The 19694-nt window shown below is 47.7% G+C and overlaps 1 protein-coding gene across 16 annotated transcripts in view; it reads right to left on the bottom strand.

The window, feature by feature from the left end:
• Nucleotides 1-8109: 8109 nt before the first annotated feature.
• FBRSL1 (fibrosin like 1) overlaps nucleotides 8110-19694 on the bottom strand; it is a 548288-nt gene continuing 536703 nt past the window's right edge. For 15 of the 16 annotated variants that reach the window (XM_062590518.1, XM_062590519.1, XM_062590520.1 and 12 more), the window contains 4 exons: nucleotides 16390-16467; nucleotides 14491-14574; nucleotides 13181-13421; nucleotides 8110-11064 (listed from right to left, as the gene is read on the bottom strand). In XM_062590518.1, the coding sequence (XP_062446502.1) occupies nucleotides 9843-11064; nucleotides 13181-13421; nucleotides 14491-14574; nucleotides 16390-16467 (1625 nt within the window). In that variant the 3' untranslated portion in view covers nucleotides 8110-9842. The remainder of the gene's footprint in view (nucleotides 11065-13180; nucleotides 13422-14490; nucleotides 14575-16389; nucleotides 16468-19694) is intronic. The other variant, XM_062590526.1, reaches the window with a different exon arrangement.

The raw sequence follows: 19694 nt of genomic DNA, 5'->3' as shown, positions 1-19694 counted from the left end.
CGCCGGGACGGCCGCTCGGCCAGCGCCGCGGCTTTCGGGCCCTGGACGCCCAGCACCTCGCCCCCCCCCCCCCCCCCCCGCAGAGCTGGTCGTAAGGGACGTTATCGGGCAGGCACGGGGGACGCGATCGCGCCCAGCGAAGGTTTGTGCCGCCGCGCCGGGGCGAAGGGTCCGCCGGGCGCGCGCCGCTTAGCAGGGCTCAAGAAACCAGCAAGTTTCAGGAAATAAGCATTTTTAGTCTCTCTTTTTTTATTGCCCGTAAAATAGCAGGAGGCTTTCAAAGCAACAGCAACTCCTGCTTAAAAAAGAAAGAGAGGAAAAAAAAAAAGAGAGAGAAAATTAAAGAAATGTTTCTTGTCTCAGATCCAGCCCTTTTCACCTTAACTTTCCATCATGGTACATAAAACTTCTGTATATTTTGGCACTGCAGAGAAATAGCCGTTCCCCCTTCTCTTCCTCGCACAGCCCGGGAGCTCCGAGTGAGCTTTAAAAGAGTTTTGCACAAACACAGAATGGCCAAATAATAGAGCAAGAAAACAGCATTAAACTTTGCAGACAACCAGCTTTATTCTGCGCACAGCAGCTACTTTCTCCTGCTCTCGGCAGGAATAAAAATTTACAAGTGCTCTGGGAAAGCGCTGGGAACCAAACACGTCCAGACAAAGTCTAGCGCAGAAACTGCTTGGGGACGCGTTGCGAGGCTTTGCCCGCGCGCTCTTAACGCGGCGGATTGCCGCCTTCCAAGCGCGGCGAACGACGGCTTCGTAAAGCCCTGCTCCTAACCGGGCACGGCCTCGGCACTGCCGCGGCGCCCTCGTCCCTCCCGGGGCCGGCGCGCGGCGATGCCCTGCCGCCCGTGACAGCTTCGCCGCGCGCGGGAGCCCGGCCGCGATCCTCCAGCGCAGGGCGGCTCGGAGGATTATCCAGCGGCCGGGACGAGGGGCCGGCGCGTAGCGAGCCGCACGCCCCGCGCGCTATCACGGAGCGAGACGAGCTCCTGCGGGAGCCGGACGGGTGTTTCCCGCGTGGCAGATCGCATCAAAGAAGGAGAAAAGCCTTCCAGAACGCGTTTGTTACTCCAGCGAGCACAAAGGCTCAGGGCAAGAGGTTGAATTCCTCTTCCACGCCCCTCCTGCAGCCAGCAAGCGCTCCTGTAGCGAAAGGCAGGACTCCCATCAGCTTTAACGAGGGCAGGACTGACATCTGGTTTCTGCCCGTTGCTTAATGAGGATGGACAGGGAGCACGGAGCCGAGCTCGCTCCCAGCCGCACGCTGCTGCTCCGGGTCAAGCTTCCCGCGGCTGGCTCCGGGCACGAGCGCGCACGGCCGCCTCCGGAAAACTGAACTAGAGCCTCGGAGCACGAGGCCTGTTCAGAAGTGTAAAAGACTGCAGCCCTTTGCTCTCAGGTGCAGATGGCTCGTTACGGCCTTTCTCAGCTTGTGCTGATGAGAGGGATTGCTCCTCACTGATGAGAAATCCTGCATTTTCTTCTCTGGGAGAGCACAGCTTTGTTCCCTTCCCCCGTTTAGTAATGCACAATTTATCAGGCTAAATTGCTGAGCCCGTTAGCAAGTGATTCAAATCAACTTCAGCAACTATGAGCAATCACATGTACTCGAAAAAAACTCACTTATGCCACTTTCTGCAAAACCTGAGGAAAGCTGGCTATGAATGCAGTACTGTGGCCTATTAATGCTCACGAAAACCAATTTAAATGAATCTCTAAAGGCTGATTGAGACTTCTGTAATGAAACACCATAAAGAGTCAGCTCCATCCTTCCAGCAGCGCAGGCAAGCCCCCCCCCCCCCCGGCCGGCTCTCTTGCTAGCTGTGGGCAGGAAAAGCAAAAATCTGCAGAAGAGCAATCCTACACTTTCTTCACAGAGGAAGTTCAAATGTGTTCGAAAACACAGACAAGAAACCGTGAGGTCTTCTGCAGTTCCGCAGGCTAAGCTGTATCCCTGTTTCCATCGGCGACCCATTGGCAATTCAGCTCACCTAGTCCTTCCCCTAATTTGCCATCGAGCCAGTGACCCAGTGAAGAGCATCAAGCTGTTAAAGGTCCTGATCATTAGCATGAGAGCCTCTGACATAAGGGTAGAGTGATGGCAAGGAAGTCATTTAATCTTTGGCAACCTGCTTTCATTTCACCTTCAGGGCAAGACCACTCACCCCAACTAAACTGCACTTTTCCCTTCCAGTGGGAACCAAGCATTTTCTTAGCTCAAAACAAACACTATTAAGTGAACAACTGCTTTTCATTGCATGGAAAAAACACATTCTCTCATGAGACAGTCCAAGGCACGTTCAACATCAGAGCAGCTAGGCTTAGTGGCCGAGCCTTCCCTGGGCAGCCAAAGAAAATTAAATTTCTCCAGAGCACAAACCCAAACATTCCTCTGCTTGCAATATGAGCACTTACATGCCATCATCCCAACACAGCCCACACCAGCCCAGCACTTTAAGGCTGCCTGAAACTGGATGGGCTGCCTGGAAATGAATAGCCACCAGCCTCTCCAAAGGCACTTGCATACCAACCACCTTCTCCTGCAAGCAGCAGATACCTCCTGACTTCCAAGAGCAGAGACCCTCCCCTTGCGCCCAAACCCTTGCAGGTTCCTGAAGCCCCCCAGGTGCCCCGTTTTAGGCTGATTCACCCTCAAAGCAGCTATGGGTCCTGCCAGATGCTGCACATCCCTGCAGCAGGCTGTGGCCAGATCCCGAAGGCTTGGGCTCCAAATCCCACCTCTTCTCAGGCCCTGCTTTTGTGCCTGCAGTCTCTGAAGTCTAAATGTCTGTATGGATGTATCTAAAAATATATTCAAGGACATATATCTATGTAGTCTTTTTCCAAGGCAATGGGAAAAGTGCACCCCTGGCCATCAGGGCATCGGCTGGTTTGCAGCCAGCGCAGCGGCTTTCCCTTCGGCAGGGCTGCGGGAGCGCGGGCGGTTTCTGGTCGCCTCCATAGCGGTTCCTGGCAAGAGGCGTTCGTGCAGCCCGGTCTCCGGCCACGCGCCGGGGCGCCAGAGACAGGGGCCGTGGGATGGAGCAGCCCCGCTTTCCCCCCTGGAAAAACACGGCTGCGGGGCGCCGCAGAGCCCGGCCAGGCAGGGTGTCCCCGCACCCGGGGGTGCGGCGACGCCGTCCCCCCACGGGTCCTGGAGCCGGGAGCGCCGCGGGTGCCGCCGGCAGCGCAGACGGCCCCATCCCCGCCCCGGTGGTAGCGCCTGCTGCGCCGGGGTGGAAGCTGTCGTTTGCCTTTTCCCTCCCGCTCCCCCTCCGCGCTGGCCTCCCCTACAGCCCGTCAACCGCTTTTAATCTCTAATTGCAGGTGGCGGATGAGCCGGGCTCCACAAGCAGCGCTGCCAGGAGCCGCTTGTTCAGCGCCTGCTTTAGCTCTTTGGGCCAGTCATAACACGCTGCAGGACCATTAGGAGTTTATAGTTTGTATACATAACACCCTCGGAGTACCAGGGGGTGGTTTATCCAAACAGAAAAGAATTGAGATGAATGAATGCAGGAATGACTTTTGGCCAGGAAATACTTTAATTTTAATTAGGAGGAAGGGGCGCGCGAGGAGTGAAGCGGCTTGCTTCTCCCGCGAAGGACAAGACTAATGAGGCTACAGCTGCAGGTGCTGACCTTGGAGCATCCCCTCGACTGCCAGCGCTGAGACGTTTGGATGTGATGTTAGAGCCGATAACCTTGCCGCTGAAAGGGAGAAATGCAGGGGGACGTCTGAGCGGGGAGGGATCCATTTCACGGGGATTGCCGTACGTATTTATTTATTCTTCCCCCCTCTCGCCTCCCCTTTGGCGACACGGCGGCCCAGCCAGCTGCTGAGCGTCCTCGCGGAGGCTTTGCCTCTTTTGCAGCGAAAAGGCTCCGTTGCTGCCGTTTCCCCATGCTCAGGACCCCCCGCAGCCCCCGCTCGTGAGCCCTCGCCTTGTCGCCGCCGGAGCAGCCGCTTCCTATTCCTAAAAGCATTTTTACGAGGAAGACGATCATTACCGTTACAGAGGGACGGTAATTTTCTCCCGCCTTGCTCCGGCATCTCGCAAAATAAACAGTGGCTGCATTATCCCCTTGTAAATGAGACCGCAGGACCGTAAACTTTAATTTGTTACTTTTGGCTGCTCGCAGGCTTGGCAGACAATTAAACCGATTCACGAGCGCGCAGAGGCTCCGTTCTGGCCACGTCTGGCGGCGTGAAGTCATCCAGCGAGCGCGTTGTATGCAGGCCGGCAAAAATAAATAAACAGTTAAACGCCCAGCTCGGGACGCAGCAGAATGCGCCGAGCTCTTGGAAACGCTGCGCTGTCTGTCCGCGGCAGCCACACGTGCCGTGAGCTCGGATTTTTGTTTGTTTCTTTTTTAAATAGAAGCCGTAACAATATGTTATAATGTTAATATTGCCTCTGCTGTCCAGAGGAGCTTAAAGCAAACCACCAAGCAGTTGAGGATGCCTTGCTGGACCTTTATTTTTCAAGCACAGCACGGTTTCTTAGATGTCCATTAGCAAACCAAAACTCCTGCGCATCTTAGTGCTGAGAACCCCATAAAACCCCTGCCCGTTTTTCCCCGCTCCGCAGCGGCAGTGGGAGCTCTCAGATCCCACGACTGAGCATCCGTCAACACTATCAGGCCCTTGGAAAGGCAGCCGAGCTTCACAGCGGCCTTGGCGGTGGTGTGCATTATTTGTTCTCCAGATACAGCAGGAAATTCGCTTGCTTTTTCTCTCTCTTTCTCTCTCTTTCCCTTTGCTGGCTGACGGACAAGGTACGGTTTCCTGGATCTTAATGGATTTTGTGCGAATTTACACACAAGTGGTTGAATGCATCTTAAAGGCACGCGTGAGATTTTTAGCTTGCAGTCAATATTGATGAAATGCAAAGAATAATACAGATTCCAGTAAGAAACCTTCTAGGTTAGGCCCATTTACTTCCATTTTTTTCATTAAGTCACTAAAAACACATTTAAATCCCTTCCTCCTTTTTCCAGGGCAGTGCACAGGCCCCTTGGCTGTGTCAGTGGTTTAGCAAACATCCCCAAAAGGGTTTTGCCGTGACGGTAGTGCCGGCATTTCCGCTTGAGAGCCATTGACCCAGATGAAAAGGCCTTTCCAAGACACGCGACATATGAGGATCTTGACCTCGTGGTACAATACAAAAATGCAATTTCCATCATCTCCAAGTTCTTGGCACCGTTAAGAAAAGGGAGGAGAAATCCTGACTGCTGAGACGTGGTCTCACTCGGGAAATGGCTCCTATATTGTGAGCAGCCAGGCTCGCTCCCCGCCCAAGATAACATTTTTCATTCCTCTGAAAAAGTCGCTTTCAAAAATCACTCTCATCTCAGAGTTTTTAAGAGTCAAATAAACCAGCACTCAACGTGGAAAGAAAGGTTTTCGCTACTGAAATCTCAGCTTGCCGCAGGCGCGGCGGGAGCCCGCAGTCGCGTCCTGGCCTCCTTGGGCACCGTACAGAAATGCGCTAGAAGACAACTTGTGCTCGTGCCTCAGGTAGACACCCGGGTGCCTCGGCCTCAGGGGGGCCGCGCTGGGCCTCGAGCAGTTCTGAAAAGCTGGTCACGGATTTCAATATCAAACTGGGTTTTCCCTTCCCTGAAATAATATTTATTAATGAAAGTGCTTTGATATCCAGCAGAGCAAAAGCTGCGTAAGAGCTGATTATCAGCAGGTGAACATCTGCTCTCCCTCGGCCTCCAGCAACCTCGCTGAAGCCCTCGTCTTTACACGTGTCCTTGCTTGCTGGTCCTCACTCCATTGGGAAAAGCCAATGAGGTGGGGGAGGAAAAATGTTTCTTTCCCCCTCTCCACCCCCCAGTCATTCTGAACACTGGAAGAGGACTCCTGCCTTCTGCAGGCTGAGCTGCTGCCTCCGGCCATGAGAGGTTTCACCCAGCAGCGGCAGGGCCTTGGCCGTGTGAGCATCCTCGGGGCGTTCGATATACCTGTTGCGCCGGGGGGCACCAAGGCTTTGCCCGCCGTGGGTAGCTGCAGGTATGGCATGAGTAGCTGTCACACGTCTGAGGAGGAGGATGAAGCTGGTTGGGTTTTGCACCAAAAACCCCAAGGTTGTTGTTTTTCTCCATTCAGCTATTCATCAAGGCTCAAGGCCAAGGGGCACCCAGGCCACCCAGCCAGGACCATGGACCACTACAACCAGTGAGACCCGCGAGCCACCATCCAAGCATGGTAATAACCAACCTTCTGCTCAATGACCAGTTGCAAAGCCAGCGCCTGCCGGGGAGCTCCTTCCCGCAGAAGGGGCAGGCGGGTGTAGCTCTGTTTTGACAGGTCCTAGTTGAATATGGAAGAGCAGAAGCAGAAAACGGCCAAAGATAAATGCAGCAATTAGGAAAGCTTAATGGAGCAGAAGGATTTTGCGAGGAGACAAAGAAATTGCCTGGCGGACCCCCGCGAGGGGGGCTCGGCTGCAGCTTCGGTGGCGGGGCCACGGCAAGGGACGGCGACGCCTCTTGTTCACCCACATGTCTCCGAAGGGCTTGAGAAAATACTGCTGGCACCGCCTTGGCTCTTTGCTCTGCAGGATTTGAGCGTGAGCTGTGTTTTGGTTTGCCAAAGCCTCGGCTCTCTTACAAACGGACGTAAATGAAGCACTCGGGGAAAGCTCTCCATCCCGTAACACCGGCGCGCAGGAGCAGCCCCGGCTGCAGTGGGGCAGCAGAAGACGTCGGCATCCCAGGTCGGAGGGCGGTGGCCCAGGCTGCTCCAAGGAGCCCCCGGGGCCATCCGCGTCAGCACTTTTTAACCTGGGCTCACTGGCCGTCAACTCCGGATCCGCAGGACACCCGTACAGGCTGGCACGGAGGCTTCCCACACGCTTGCTTTTTCCAGCTAGGGTTCTACGGCTCTTTTTGTCAAAACCCAGCTCTTTTTGCCACCTGAGGATTCATGACAGATGCGCAGACCGACCTTTTCCTGCGCTCCCCGAGCTCCTGCTCGTTTGTCTTTCGTACCGACCAGCCCCAAACCGGCCGCTCTTAGCTGAAGACGGCGCACAACAACCCTCACCGCACCGAGGGCAGCGGTGGGTCGCTTCGGTTTCGGGTAGAGGCAACGGCAGCGCAGGAGCTGTGCTCTTCCCCGCCCTTCTAGAGCGCCTCGTTTAAACCGGGCTGCCCGAGGCGAGCAGCGGACCCTGCAAATCCCGTCCGCTTCCTCCCGCGAGCGCTCCCTGGCTTGCTAAATCCCACCCGCTGTCAACGGCTGCGGGGAGCTCTTGGGAGAAGGCCAAAAGCGGCACAAAGTCGTAAAAACTGCATAAAACGGAAACTTAACAACGGTAGAGCTGCATAAAAACCCAGGAAGCCCTTCCGCAGCAGTTCGTTGGAACAGAAGGTGGCTCAGCTGCGGCGGCTTAAAGGAATAAGGCTGAATTAATTAGTTTCTGTGTTTAGGTAACAACGGCATTAATCACGACGAGCCGTTCTCCCGAGCAGGCTGACCCGCGGCGCCGCGTAGCTCCCCGGGAGCTCCGGCGCAGCGCGGCGCCGTCGACGGGTCGTCCTCGGGAGCCGCGAGCGCGCCGGCGCTCCGACCGCCGCCGCGTCGCTCCGACCGGGCTCCTCCAGCGCCGACTTAGCGCCCGCTTTGTAAAATCCGTACGACGCGGCTTCGCGCTTTCCGAGGGCGGCGCGTTTAGCCGGGCCGGCGCGGCGCGGGGCGGCCCCTTGGCCCACGGTCCCGGGCGCGAGGCACGGCCCGCCGGAGCCAGCGCTGCTAACGCCTCCCCGCCGAGAGCCGCGCGCGCCGCGCGTCACACCGTCCTCCGCCCGCAGCCGGCCGAGCACGTGCGGATTTTTAACGCCCGTTTCGTTTCGAGCCTCCTCGCATCAGACGAAGGACCCTGCTATTTTATTTCGTTTTTTTTTTTTTTTTTTTACGCGCGGTAATTTAGTCACACGAGAGCTTAAAACCAGAAGCGGCGACTCGCTGCCGAAAGGCGGCGGCCGCCCCGGCGAGCTGCCGCCGCCGCCCGCAGCCGCTGCGGGAGCAAAGGGAACGGTGCCGCCAGCTCCGAGTCCGCCGGGCTGCTGCCACACACAAACACTCGACCACCTTTTTCATCCAAAATCAATGTTGTATTTATCTTCATTGATCTACAAGGAAACTGAATGTTTAAAATTACAGGGGGTGCAGGGGGGAGGACGGGGAAGGGGGGGGAAACAAGAGTTACAGAGCCAAGAAAATAGTAGCGGATGGCTGAATTAACTAGAGAAAAAGCCCAGGATATATAAAACATGGACACTGAAAAATAAAATAAGGGAGGGGGGGTGGTACAGCAAGTAAAACATGGCAAAATTTACATATGGATGAAAAGTAAAATTGGAAATAAAAAATAAATCATGCCAAAAAGCAGTTCAAGGCAGAACCACACTGAAACAAACATTTGCTTATGGTCTTCATGTACTATAGATAATATATCAGAATTTCTTTTTTTTTTTAATCAACCATTAGACTTTTTTTTTGCACTCCTAAAATTCTACTTTGTCTTGTATACAGATTCCAATAAGAACACTGCACAATTAGCACAAGGGGTCCACGGAAAATTGTCCTTGCTTGCCAGCGATCCTGCCCACAACACAAAAAAAGAGAAAAAAAAAAAGGAAAAAAAAAATAAGGAAAGGGTCTGCCGCATGGTACTGTGCCAGTTCCATCTGCTTTTGCCAGCTTGAAAAGTAGGAAACCAAAACTCCCTTCCAGGAGCGTGTCTCTCTTTCCTTGACGAACTGTCCCTTGTGTTGTACAAAAAAATTCAGTCTCTCTTTTTTTTTTTGTTAAACACAAGCATCCTTCTTCCTGTTCACATGCCACTTCCATTCTGTTTCCATCGTTGCCAGTTGGTTGTTTTGGGTTGTTTTTTTTTTTAAACCTTCCTCCCCCCAACATCCACTAAGACCTGCCTCCAAGTTCTTGCATAGTTGAAGTATATATGCCGTACTTAGCTTTCTGAGTGTGAATTTCTGACTGTGACAAGAGTATGAGTTGTAACCATGTTAACAAATAACCAGAGTGGTTCTAGAAACCATTTTTATAAAGTCTACCTATGTTAAGAATTTAATATTGGTGTACATTTATATTAACAGAATATTTACAGTTTGTTTTCTTTGTTTTTTTTTTGTTTAAAACAAGAAGTCAAAAAAAATTCCTCTTAAATTTCTGCATAATATAATAAGGCAAAAAACAAACAGTTTTGTACATTATTATTATTATTAATATTTTAATATATATCTGTAACTTCGGTTCCAAAGTACCAAGGTAAGTGATCAATTGGCCTCAGAAGGGAACCTCACAGTGGACTGTAAAACTACAGTATTTCCATAAATAATACTTTTAAGAAACCCTGGGTATTTTTTCTTAAGGATCTGAGGCCTTTTAAATGCAAATTTAACTAAAAACAAAAGCAAAATTTCTTCTTTTTTAAGTGAATAAAGAGCACAAAATTAAAAAAAATACAAATCCATTAAAAATGTTTCTCACATTTGGGAAAAAATGTACAAACTTGATATTTTTAACTCATTTTTTTTTAGCACAGAAACAAAAAACAAAACCAAAAATCAATACCTATATATTAAATTCCCATTTTCAGCAACCTTCCTGTTGGAAAGTCTGCATCCCCGACCCCATTATTTATGGAAATGTGCTTAACTTCTACAAATTTTACATTAAAAAAAAAAAGTTTACAGCAGTGCATTTTGTAAAAGGTTTGTTTTTTGTTTTTTTTTTCTGTTTGTTTTTTTTTTTTGTTTGTTTGTTTTATGTACAGGCAAGTTTAAAATTCAATGTTGGGGACTATCGTGCCTCTACTTCTTTGGGGTTCCTAGAGGGGGAATAGTCCCTGGACTCTGAGTTTGTGAGTGGAGTAGTCCTGCGTGGGGAGGCAGGTCTGGTGCTGCTCGCTGGTACAAGAGGTGGTGGGGCGCTCAGCGCTGCGGTTGGTGGGTTCCTATTTAAAATCCCATTGTGCATGGCAGTGGATGGACTCAGTCTGGGGTAATGCATCCCGCTTAAATGAGGCATGAAGGATGGCACGTGTGCCAGGTGACTTTCGATAGGGGATGAGTGCAAGTGGTGCATTCTGGCACGCTCAAGTTCTTCTCGTAAGTGCAAGCGCTCTCTTTCCTCCACTTGCCGCAACCGCTCCTGCTCTCGGCGGGCTTCAAGAAGGTTTTCATGGTTATAGTCGTGTGGCTCCCTGTCTCTATAAGAACGCTCATGGTCATAAAATCCAGAGGTGGTAGGGAACCTATGGATAGGATCCGTCCGGAGCTGGAAGTCCATTCGACGGTGCAGGTAGGCATCTCGCAATGGGTCCCTTATGGGGTCCCAAGAAAATCCAGGGTGTGGCAGCCTCTCTCTCCCTGACAAAGGATTCATGCCTATGAGCGGGGTCATCATTCTGCTGCGGTCCAGCACATTCATGTTGTTCATCTGGTGAACGCTGCCCATGGAGATGGGCATAGAGGCAGCCATTGAGTGAGGCAATGATAATCCATGCAAAGTAGGTGGTGGGGGATGCTCCACTGATCGTGAGTGCTGGGATGGTTCAGATCCTACCACCAGTACATCACTGTCTTCCTTCCTCTCCTCTTTGACTTTGATATCATTCTTAATCTTCTGGAGGTCACTGGGAAGCTCTGTCTTTCTCTCCATTTCCTTGCTCATTAGATTGGTAAGCTTCAAGCTCTCACTTAGTGCAGGTTTGCTGTACGGAGATACAGACTGGATTACTGGCTTTGTGTTGTCCTCAGAGGGTCTCTTATCATGGCTTGGAGTTTCCTTCACTGGGGAACGGCTCTCTTTAATCTTGTGTTCTGATATGGGTGGCTCTCTCAGTCGGTCAGCGTGCTCTCTCTCTGGTTCTTTGGACCTTTCTCTTTCACCAAGGCTAACCTGCCTGATGGGATCACTGGAAGTTTGGCTGTTGCTGCGGATGAGATTGCTTATCTGATGCGTCACTGGAGCTGATGCAGGTGAGGATCTGTTTGAATGTCTGCTTTTATCCATGAGGTCTCTGTATAAAGACAGAAAATACTTTCTTGTTCAGTGTGAATAAACACGCATGCAATGCTGGATATGCAGAACAAAGACTGCTCTAAAAATTATTTGAACAGGTCTCCTAGCATCAGCTATAGCTGTGGTAGGGCACCAAAGAAATACCCTACCCGCCTTTAAGGTTCTGAAAAGAATGTTGAATGTCCACAGGACGGAGAATAAATTGGGAATGCACGTGAAAGAACAGTACATTCACCTCTGAAGACAGACCCTCTCACTGAGAAATGTAGGGCAAGGAGGAGAGTTTAGAAAGGATGTTTTTTGGATACTTAATATATATGTATCCTGCTGGCAATGATTATCTCGGCTATAACACTCTCAACTCAGGCTCCTTTCTTAAAACAGACTTCAGTTACCGCTGCCTGTGTGCGACATTGATCTAGGCACGCAAATCAGAATGATTCTGGAAGCTGATGGAAATGTATGCAGGTCTTACGAGACAGCCTCATCGCCTGTAAGCAGTCACAACATAATGCCTATTTTCCTATGGAGCTGCAGGAGAGTTTGCTATGGTCTGTTTTGGCAGTTAAGCTAGATGCTTAAGGAAGAAAATCCCTGAACAGGCCATGAAGCTGACCCATTACCCTTTGTTTCAAGAGGGCCTGTTAGGAGGAAGAAGGGGTCTGATGACAATGTCCATTGTTTAAAATGAGAGGCATGAAAAGGGGGTCTAGGTTTCTAACTGCACCTCTATTTTGTGGGCAAGTAAATTAGTCTCAGCTACTCCCACCTCTTTCAGAGGGGAATAAATAATATTCATCCTTTAAGAGCACTTTGCAAGCTCTTACGTTAGAGATATTTTAAATGCAAAGTATGATGGCGTGATTGAGAGAACTGCGTTATGCAGCTGAGAAATCCACTGATGCTCGAGTTTTATGCTAGGTTTCCTTCTGGGAGCAAAAGCACCACAGTGCTGAAAATCAGAAGTGTTTTGGGGAGTTTTGTGAGTATTTATCCCTTACTATTACATTTAATAACCCAGAATTCTCTCACGGTGGGAGTTTTGATAATTGGTCAAGGACGTAGTTTGTTAAAACAAGGTCAAATAAGAATGCTGGGGACAGTTTAAATTAAATTAATAGATTTAAATTGATAGATTTAAATAGATTAAATAGATTTAAATAGATGTAATAGAGATGTTAACCCCTGTGTGAACACTCCTGAGAGAAAAGTAACCTAAGTTTGCAAACAAATTAAGCTAAACCCAATAAGGGAACTTCCTATCCAAATGATTATCCACACAAAAGTGTCATACGATTTAACATTTAAAGGAAGATCATTTTCAGCCTATTGCTTCTATGTATTACGGTTCACAGGCACTGCCTAAATAGCTCATTAAAAACACTCTAGGCAAATTATGAAACCCCCATCACTAGTCAAACACCACATCTAAGTCTTGCAGGCTGTTATTGCCTACAAAGAAGTACCCTGCTGGAGACAACCAGCCTCTGAAATACGAAAGGCTTTACAGCTTCAAAATCATATAGCTGGAAGCTAGTGAAGTACCTATAGCTCAGGTGATACAGTTCTGCCATCATTAATAAGGGCTTGTCAGCACTAAAATTCTTGAAATCAAACTCATCAGTGGATTCATGCACATCAATTCAGACAGGGGTATTTGCATTTTTACCTCATTATTGTCCAGGTAACATTTGAATTCATCAGCGTATCTGTATGTCAGTCAGAATGGTGACTGTCTGCAAAGGACTCATCACAATATCACCTTCACAATTTCTGAATATACAGCACTCCTGGAGGAGGCTGCTGAGAACATCCAAGCACACTCTTAAAACTTAGTGACATGCTCATTTCCTTGGCCTGGTGCATTTTATCAGGTTATTAGCAGGGACTGAAGAACTGTCTTATGCTATTTCTAGAGAGGACAAATTCTAAGAGACAAAGAGGCTTGTTTTTGTCACTAATACTTGTGCTTACTTGAGGATATGCTTACCTGCTACTTCAAAGAGAAAGTGATTTTCTTTGAAGATGACAAAACTGAGAGTGAAGAAAAAGTTTGAAAATATACAGAAGAAAAAGATGGCTAGAAGAAACTGCTCAAAGCACATGTCACTTACCGCTCTTTGTCTCTGTCATCTTTACTCAGAGAAAGATCTCTCTTCTCAGGCTCGCGCTCTCGTTCTCTGTCTCTGTCGTGGTTTGTCACTGAGGAGCTTCGCTCCGAATCTGTTGGCTTGGGCCACTGTGGTGGTGTTGGGAACGATGGTGGGGTCCGATGGAGTCTATTCCATGGCTCATGGGGATTATTAAAATTCTGCAGGTTTGGGCCATCTTTGTGAGTAAAAATGTTGTTGTGAGCTAGAATAATGGGGGGAGGAGGAAACATTAAAAATAATTCAAACCAAATAATTCCATTTAAATTTTGCACAATGCTAATTACAACCAGAACTGTCCTCTCAAGACTTTAATTTGGAGCTAATGGCATAGGGGAGCTATTAGCAGATGGACAGAGATAACTCCAACACTGGTTGAAAGATCCACCAGCTCTTTAAGACTACTCGTGGAGGAAGCTTTAACGAAACATCTGAATAACTGAGAGATGACTAAAAACACCCAGCTTCTCTTTCCCCCCCGCCCCAGCAAGGGTTCCACTGCAAAAGTAATACTCTTCCTCAGCTCCCCTCACTGGCAGAAACTTCAGCAGTTGTGTGTTGAAGCTGAAACAATCAGCTGCCTGCAGCTGAACGTTCAGTGACGTTTTTGTTAAAGAAACCAGACTATTTGGTGGTATGTATGTGTGTGTGTATAAAAAAAAGAGCTCGGCTGTAGGCTTTTTTAGAACAATCACTTGATTTTCCTCCATCAATCTTCAACTGATTCCTGTTGCACCATGAGATGCAAAAGCATGCTCTCTTACTTGTGGCTCTCAAGCATGCCTTGCCTACAAGTAACATGTTTTTAAAGTAAAATCATTTCAGACAGGTAATTTAACTTCAGACAATGGTTACAAAGAAAGTCTACACAGTGATTTAGGAGAAGTATCAATAGCTGTACAAAGAAAGTCTACACAGTGATTTAGGAGAAGTATCAATAGCTGTACCACTGTGCATCTTTGCTGTTGAAGGGTGTTACTTTACATGCCCATAGGGTAGCAGAGCGCAGCGAGTCTTGCAGCACTAGCACCTCTAGGAACACACAAGGTAACAATCTTCAGCAGCAAAGAGACACAAAGCATGACTATTGATATATGTGACATGCAGAAAAGCTCCCACTGCAGAGACCTGGAAATCTTAGGTGCAGTATTTTCAGATAGGAGAATGGAGGTTAGGAAACAAACTTCTTTAAAAACTACCACCAGCTGCTGTAAATATTAGCATGTGGCTTTCTGGAAGGGATGTTTGTCTGCAGTAACCCAGCCAGTACTTACTCAGAGCATGACTGCCTAATCCTCCAAAGGCATTGCTGCCTAAGTTCCCAAGGCCGCTGAAGGTGCTTGACCTGCTAAATGGATCTGGAAAGGCAAACAGGGATTTAGCAGGCATTTAGCCAAGAATGTTGGAGAATGAAACGCACCCCTCCCCTTCTTAGTGGTCTGAATCCAAGTAGGATTAGGCCAAACTTTAAGCTGATCCTTCTCATTGCAAGGTTCTTTGCACAGAAAATTCCCAGCATGTTAAAAGGGAGAAGGGATTCAGTGCTCACTCTGCAAACAGGTGTTATAATAAACTTTTGTATGTCAGTCAGAGGGTAGCTAGAAATTAAGGTCTGTAAAATGAAATTAGGGTGGCTGCTGCTGAAATACAACTCTCTTTCCTTATCAGTAGTAGCAATAGTAGAAACATTGCAATTGCCTTGAAAGAACCACCATTGCAGGGTCCTTGGTCAGTGTATGGAGCATTGAATGCATCATTCCACTGTTGTTTTGTATACAACTTTCTATTCTACATAACGGTGGGTCAAGACAGTCCTAAGGTAATTGCTATGGACATCCATCCTGACACCAACTAGACCTGTGGGCCTGTTTGTGCTGAAATCTTCTCCCATAATAGCTTACGGTGGAGAAAATGATAGTGTATCATTTAGGTGGAGGAAATGATAGTGTAGTTTTAGGTACTGTGACACGGAGACAGGAGGTTTGTATTCTTTGAGGCAGAAGATGAATCTTAGCCTTCCTAGTCAAGCAACCAAATACTTGGCTACTGACACCTGTCTTATAAAAAGTCCTGTCATTTTTTTTCCCTTAAAAACACCTGTTGTCAAAAGAGATTCCACTCTAAATAGATACAGTCTGACTCAAGTCTCTGTACTCCAGAGATGGTTATGGGTTAAAATATACGGGTATATGCAGTCTTTTTCCTACTGGTGATCAATAAGCAACTTCCCATTCTGCTGACTTTTTGACTGTCCCTTTCAAATCTTTAACTTGCCATATAAGCAACAGGAAGAGGGGCACTCTCTGCTTCCTCACAGATAGCCTTATATTGAAAATATCAAGGTAAATAGTACTAATACCTTGGATTTTTAAGTAAACAGCTATTTTTTATTTATTTATTTTTAAACAGCTGATCTTGCCTCTCCATTTGGATATTAGGTAGTTGAGTGACTCTGTAGCGATACAGTTAATTTTGACTGAACGTTCAGGAATCGATGTAAATGTGGGTATTTGTAACAGAAAAAAGTCTACTAGGTTATGTGGCATGTTCCTTTTACTGACCGGATGAGTGTTACTAAAACATTAATCAACAGAGCTTGAACTTTAATTGGCAATGAACTGTTTGTGAGCTTTGAGAATGAGGAAATTCGAGAAAATCAGGCTCTACTTACAGCCAATTAGGAAAAAGAAAGACAGGCAAAATGTGCAGAATAGCTATTTGCCAGAAACGGTTACTGAAGTTAGATAAAGAACCTAGCCAAAAAACTTACATAGGTGGAAAGGGTATGAGAGAGGCCCATCTTAAACCACTGTACCTTTGAAATAAAATTCCCACTATTTCCCTGAGCACATTCCACAGCACAGAAGGGCTCTACAGCTAAGATTTCCTCCCGTGTGCAGTCTCCCACTGGTGATGGACTTGCCCGTTCTGCACCGCTCTCTTCCTCGGCAGCAGATGAGTTTCCTAATCCTGCTGCCTCCCCTTGGGAAGTCTAGATCAGCGAGCGTGCTGGGGAAGGTGGTGTGGGTGAGGACTTCCTAGTTAGCTTCCGGCTCCTGAGACAGTTTAAGACTTCCCTCTGCGAGACCTAGAGTGCCTCAGGCAGAACTGAGCTGGAAAGCCAGGAAGGGATCACAGGTAAAAAGGTGAAGGCAGGGTTTACTTGCACTTACCTGCCAAGTGGTTAGTAGGCAGGAAACTGCTGTGATGAGGTGAAGGACCGAAGGGGGTGGTGGCTGGATGTGTTGCACCTGTGAGAACAAGGTCCTTCATTAGTTCCGTAGCAGGTAACTGGTTGCATACACAAAGGTCCTGAGTAGCAAATTCAAGAACTGGACACAAAGGCACAGAACAGATTTAAGCATAACACAGACGGGGGAAAACATTGAACACCAGCTCAGTGAGCCACAGGTAGAATTTTGCTAAGTGCTCTTTAAAAGAGCTTGTCAGGGCTAGGAGGCAGGAGACCTTGTACCAAATGTTGCCACTCACCTGTAATAATGGGGAAGCTAATCTCTTTGTTTGGCATTAGCATTTATTACTCTGTGTTTACATGAAAAAGGGTCACTGTAGATTATGGGCCTAGACAGAAGGTGCTCTGAAGCGACTGATTAGAGTCTATATGAAAAAGCAGTTGATGACAGACACACAGGGAGCATCAATTACACCTCTCCCATGAGATATCCAGCTACACTCTCACATCTGTCTCTGCATTCGCAGACTCCCTCATGTTTTTTTTTTACTTCTTTCCTAGACACTGCTCATTGCCATGGTACCACGCTACCTTGCAGGGAAGGAACATTACTGCTTAGCACACTGAATTGTTTTAGCTTGAGACAAGGGGAAAGAATGTGCTGAAACAAGCTACTTTGTCCTGTATTTCAGGGCTGACCAAATTCATGCTCAGATGGGCTTCAGAAAGGAAAACCAGTGCAGAAGATGGCAGTCTTGTTCCCCCTGAGGGCAGATGCACACTGAACTGAATGAGCGTGCAACCACATTATAGGAAAAGCACTAGTGTCACCTACACAGGGATACATGGGATTCAGAGGAGGACTGACTCACACAGATCTTGCAAAAGAGACTGTGGCTGAGGAATCTGGCTGTGGTAGGGTCTAGCACAACACACTAAGATCAGTCCAAACATTTTCAGGATGCACCTGAAGTTGAGTTTGAAGATCTATGTTTTGGATGTATGCACCAAAATATTCCTCTGGCTCCAGTATTACACTGACTAGACAGACTGCAAATGTCTGCAATGTAAATGTCCTTTTGGGGCCTTCTCCATGCTAATGTTTCTGCAACTTCTTGCAGAAAGCAAGGCTTGTCACCCATATGCATTAAACAAACTGTTCCATTGTGTTAGAAACTGGTAATACTAGGCAATGACAGAGGCAGCACTTTCCTGAGGACAGGCTAAGTGATGTGCAAAACAGACCAACAAGTATATAAAGCTATTGGATGTCACTTTTCAGTGCTTTTCTGCTCACGTACTTTGAAAATCTATTTTGTTGGTAAAAAGTTAACCTTCCTTATGACTGGGAAGAATATGAGGTAGGCTCTGGCAAAAAGCAACAGCCATGCTGGGCAAGAACAAGGACTGGCTTAACCAATCCCTGCTTTTCTAAGTGATAACTTTTTCTTCTACGATAAGAGGATTATCGTTCTTTTTCTCCCCACCTAGTGATCAAGCTCTCCTGTTGCCTTCCCCACAAGGATTTCTGCCTCTTCCAGTTTGTGGCCCACTTGAACGCCTCCCACCAGTGGTGAGTCCCTGCCCTCGGCTCCAGTCCCACTCGCTGTTCCTGCTCATCCTGTGGGAGCTTCTGGCCCCCCAGCTGAGTTTGTTGTGGAGACAGATGCTTTTGTATTCATGATTTGTGGGGGAAGGAAATGTTTCCCCCTTCAAACCCACACCTGGCTCTGTCTGCAAGGCAAAATCATCAGCCCCAGTACAAGTAGGACACCTGAGGGATGTAGCATTATGAAAGGTCACAGCGAAAACAGAGGAAACAGAGGGGAAAAAAACATCGTACACAGGAGGAACTACAGCCCAAACACAGCTAATTCCCTCTATGCAATGAACGGGATTTTGCCCAAGCTGGGGCTGGTGCTGGTCAGCCTCAGCCTGGCCCTGCCTTAGAGACAGGGCCCAGTAACAGAAGGTCACTGTAAAATGTCCTGATGTGTCCAGAACATGAACAGACCATAAAGCCCAAGAGACAGCAAGCTGTGCGTCCATCTCCAACTCGGGCACCACAAACCTAAGCAGCCAGAAAATGAGCTAAGGAAACTTAAGAGCAACTGCAGCAACAAAACCTCAAGTTATCTATAAACATTCTGACTGCTCCAATGCTCCAAGACGGATGGAGACTGTCATCTTTCTAATCCTTTAAGATTTCAGAAGGTGTATAATGGATGGGAGATTTCTTCAAAGGAGACGGCTTACAAACTCAACTACACAGGCTGATAATAAAAAATCCTCTGGAGAAAGCCAGGAGCAGCATTGCAGGCTGTCAGGTAGTTATTAAATATAGCGTCTGCCAGGCAGCTCAACATCCGTCCTGAAGACAGGTGGCCCTAAGATAACTTATGTCTCCCACAGTAACCAGGCAATGCAGCAGAACCAATGATTCACATCAACTACATGCTTGTTCGATAAGGTGAAAAGAATGCCTCAGATATTGCAGAGTAGAAGATTTATTCATCTGTATGTTACCGCTGCAATGTTTGTTCACTTTGATAGCACTCTTTCCCTAGATTTACTGTGCGATGGCTCTTGTGATTAATATACTCACAGACTAGTTGCTATAAGGATATCTATCTCTGGTGAAGGCAAAGTTTTCTATTAATTTGCCTTCTTTAACAAATGTTTTCCATACTATTTCCTCTCCCGCTTTTATGAATGGAGAAGCAGACCATGCTTGTATCTTTAAAAAAGAAAATGTTCAACATACCAACTGGACTGGTGCTTGATTCAACAGACTGTTTCTACCTCTAATGGTCAAACTCTGTCCAATACAGTCTTCAACAGTAAAACCTCACAAGAAACAAGACTCTTGTAATGAGAACACAGGACAGATCAAAGACAGTGGACGCAAATAGCTGCAGTATGTTGGCCCCTACTATCAAAGTGCCTTCACAGATACAAAAATATAGGGCAGCATCCTACAATGCACAAGTATTATCAGTACCAGTTATCTGTGGTGAAACTTCTATCTGATATTCACGAATTTCCATCCAGAGATAAGGGCTGAAACACAGACTGGATCAATAGTGGAGGTTCCTGAAGGCTATCTGATACCTGCACTTGAGTCTCAGACCTCACTGTCTAATTTGTCAGTTTTCTGTCAGGTTTCAGACAAAATTTGTAATATTTCTGTCTAACCTCAGTCATTTCAGCAAGGTTGAATCAAGGCGGAACATGACCATGTCTACCGCCTGAGTTAGAATGAGAAAGCAATAATGCATCATAAAA

Source organism: Rhea pennata, chromosome 17 (assembly GCF_028389875.1).
Source record: "Rhea pennata isolate bPtePen1 chromosome 17, bPtePen1.pri, whole genome shotgun sequence".
Classification (NCBI taxonomy): domain Eukaryota; kingdom Metazoa; phylum Chordata; class Aves; order Rheiformes; family Rheidae; genus Rhea; species Rhea pennata.
This window is presented reverse-complemented; position numbering and strand designations above follow the sequence as displayed.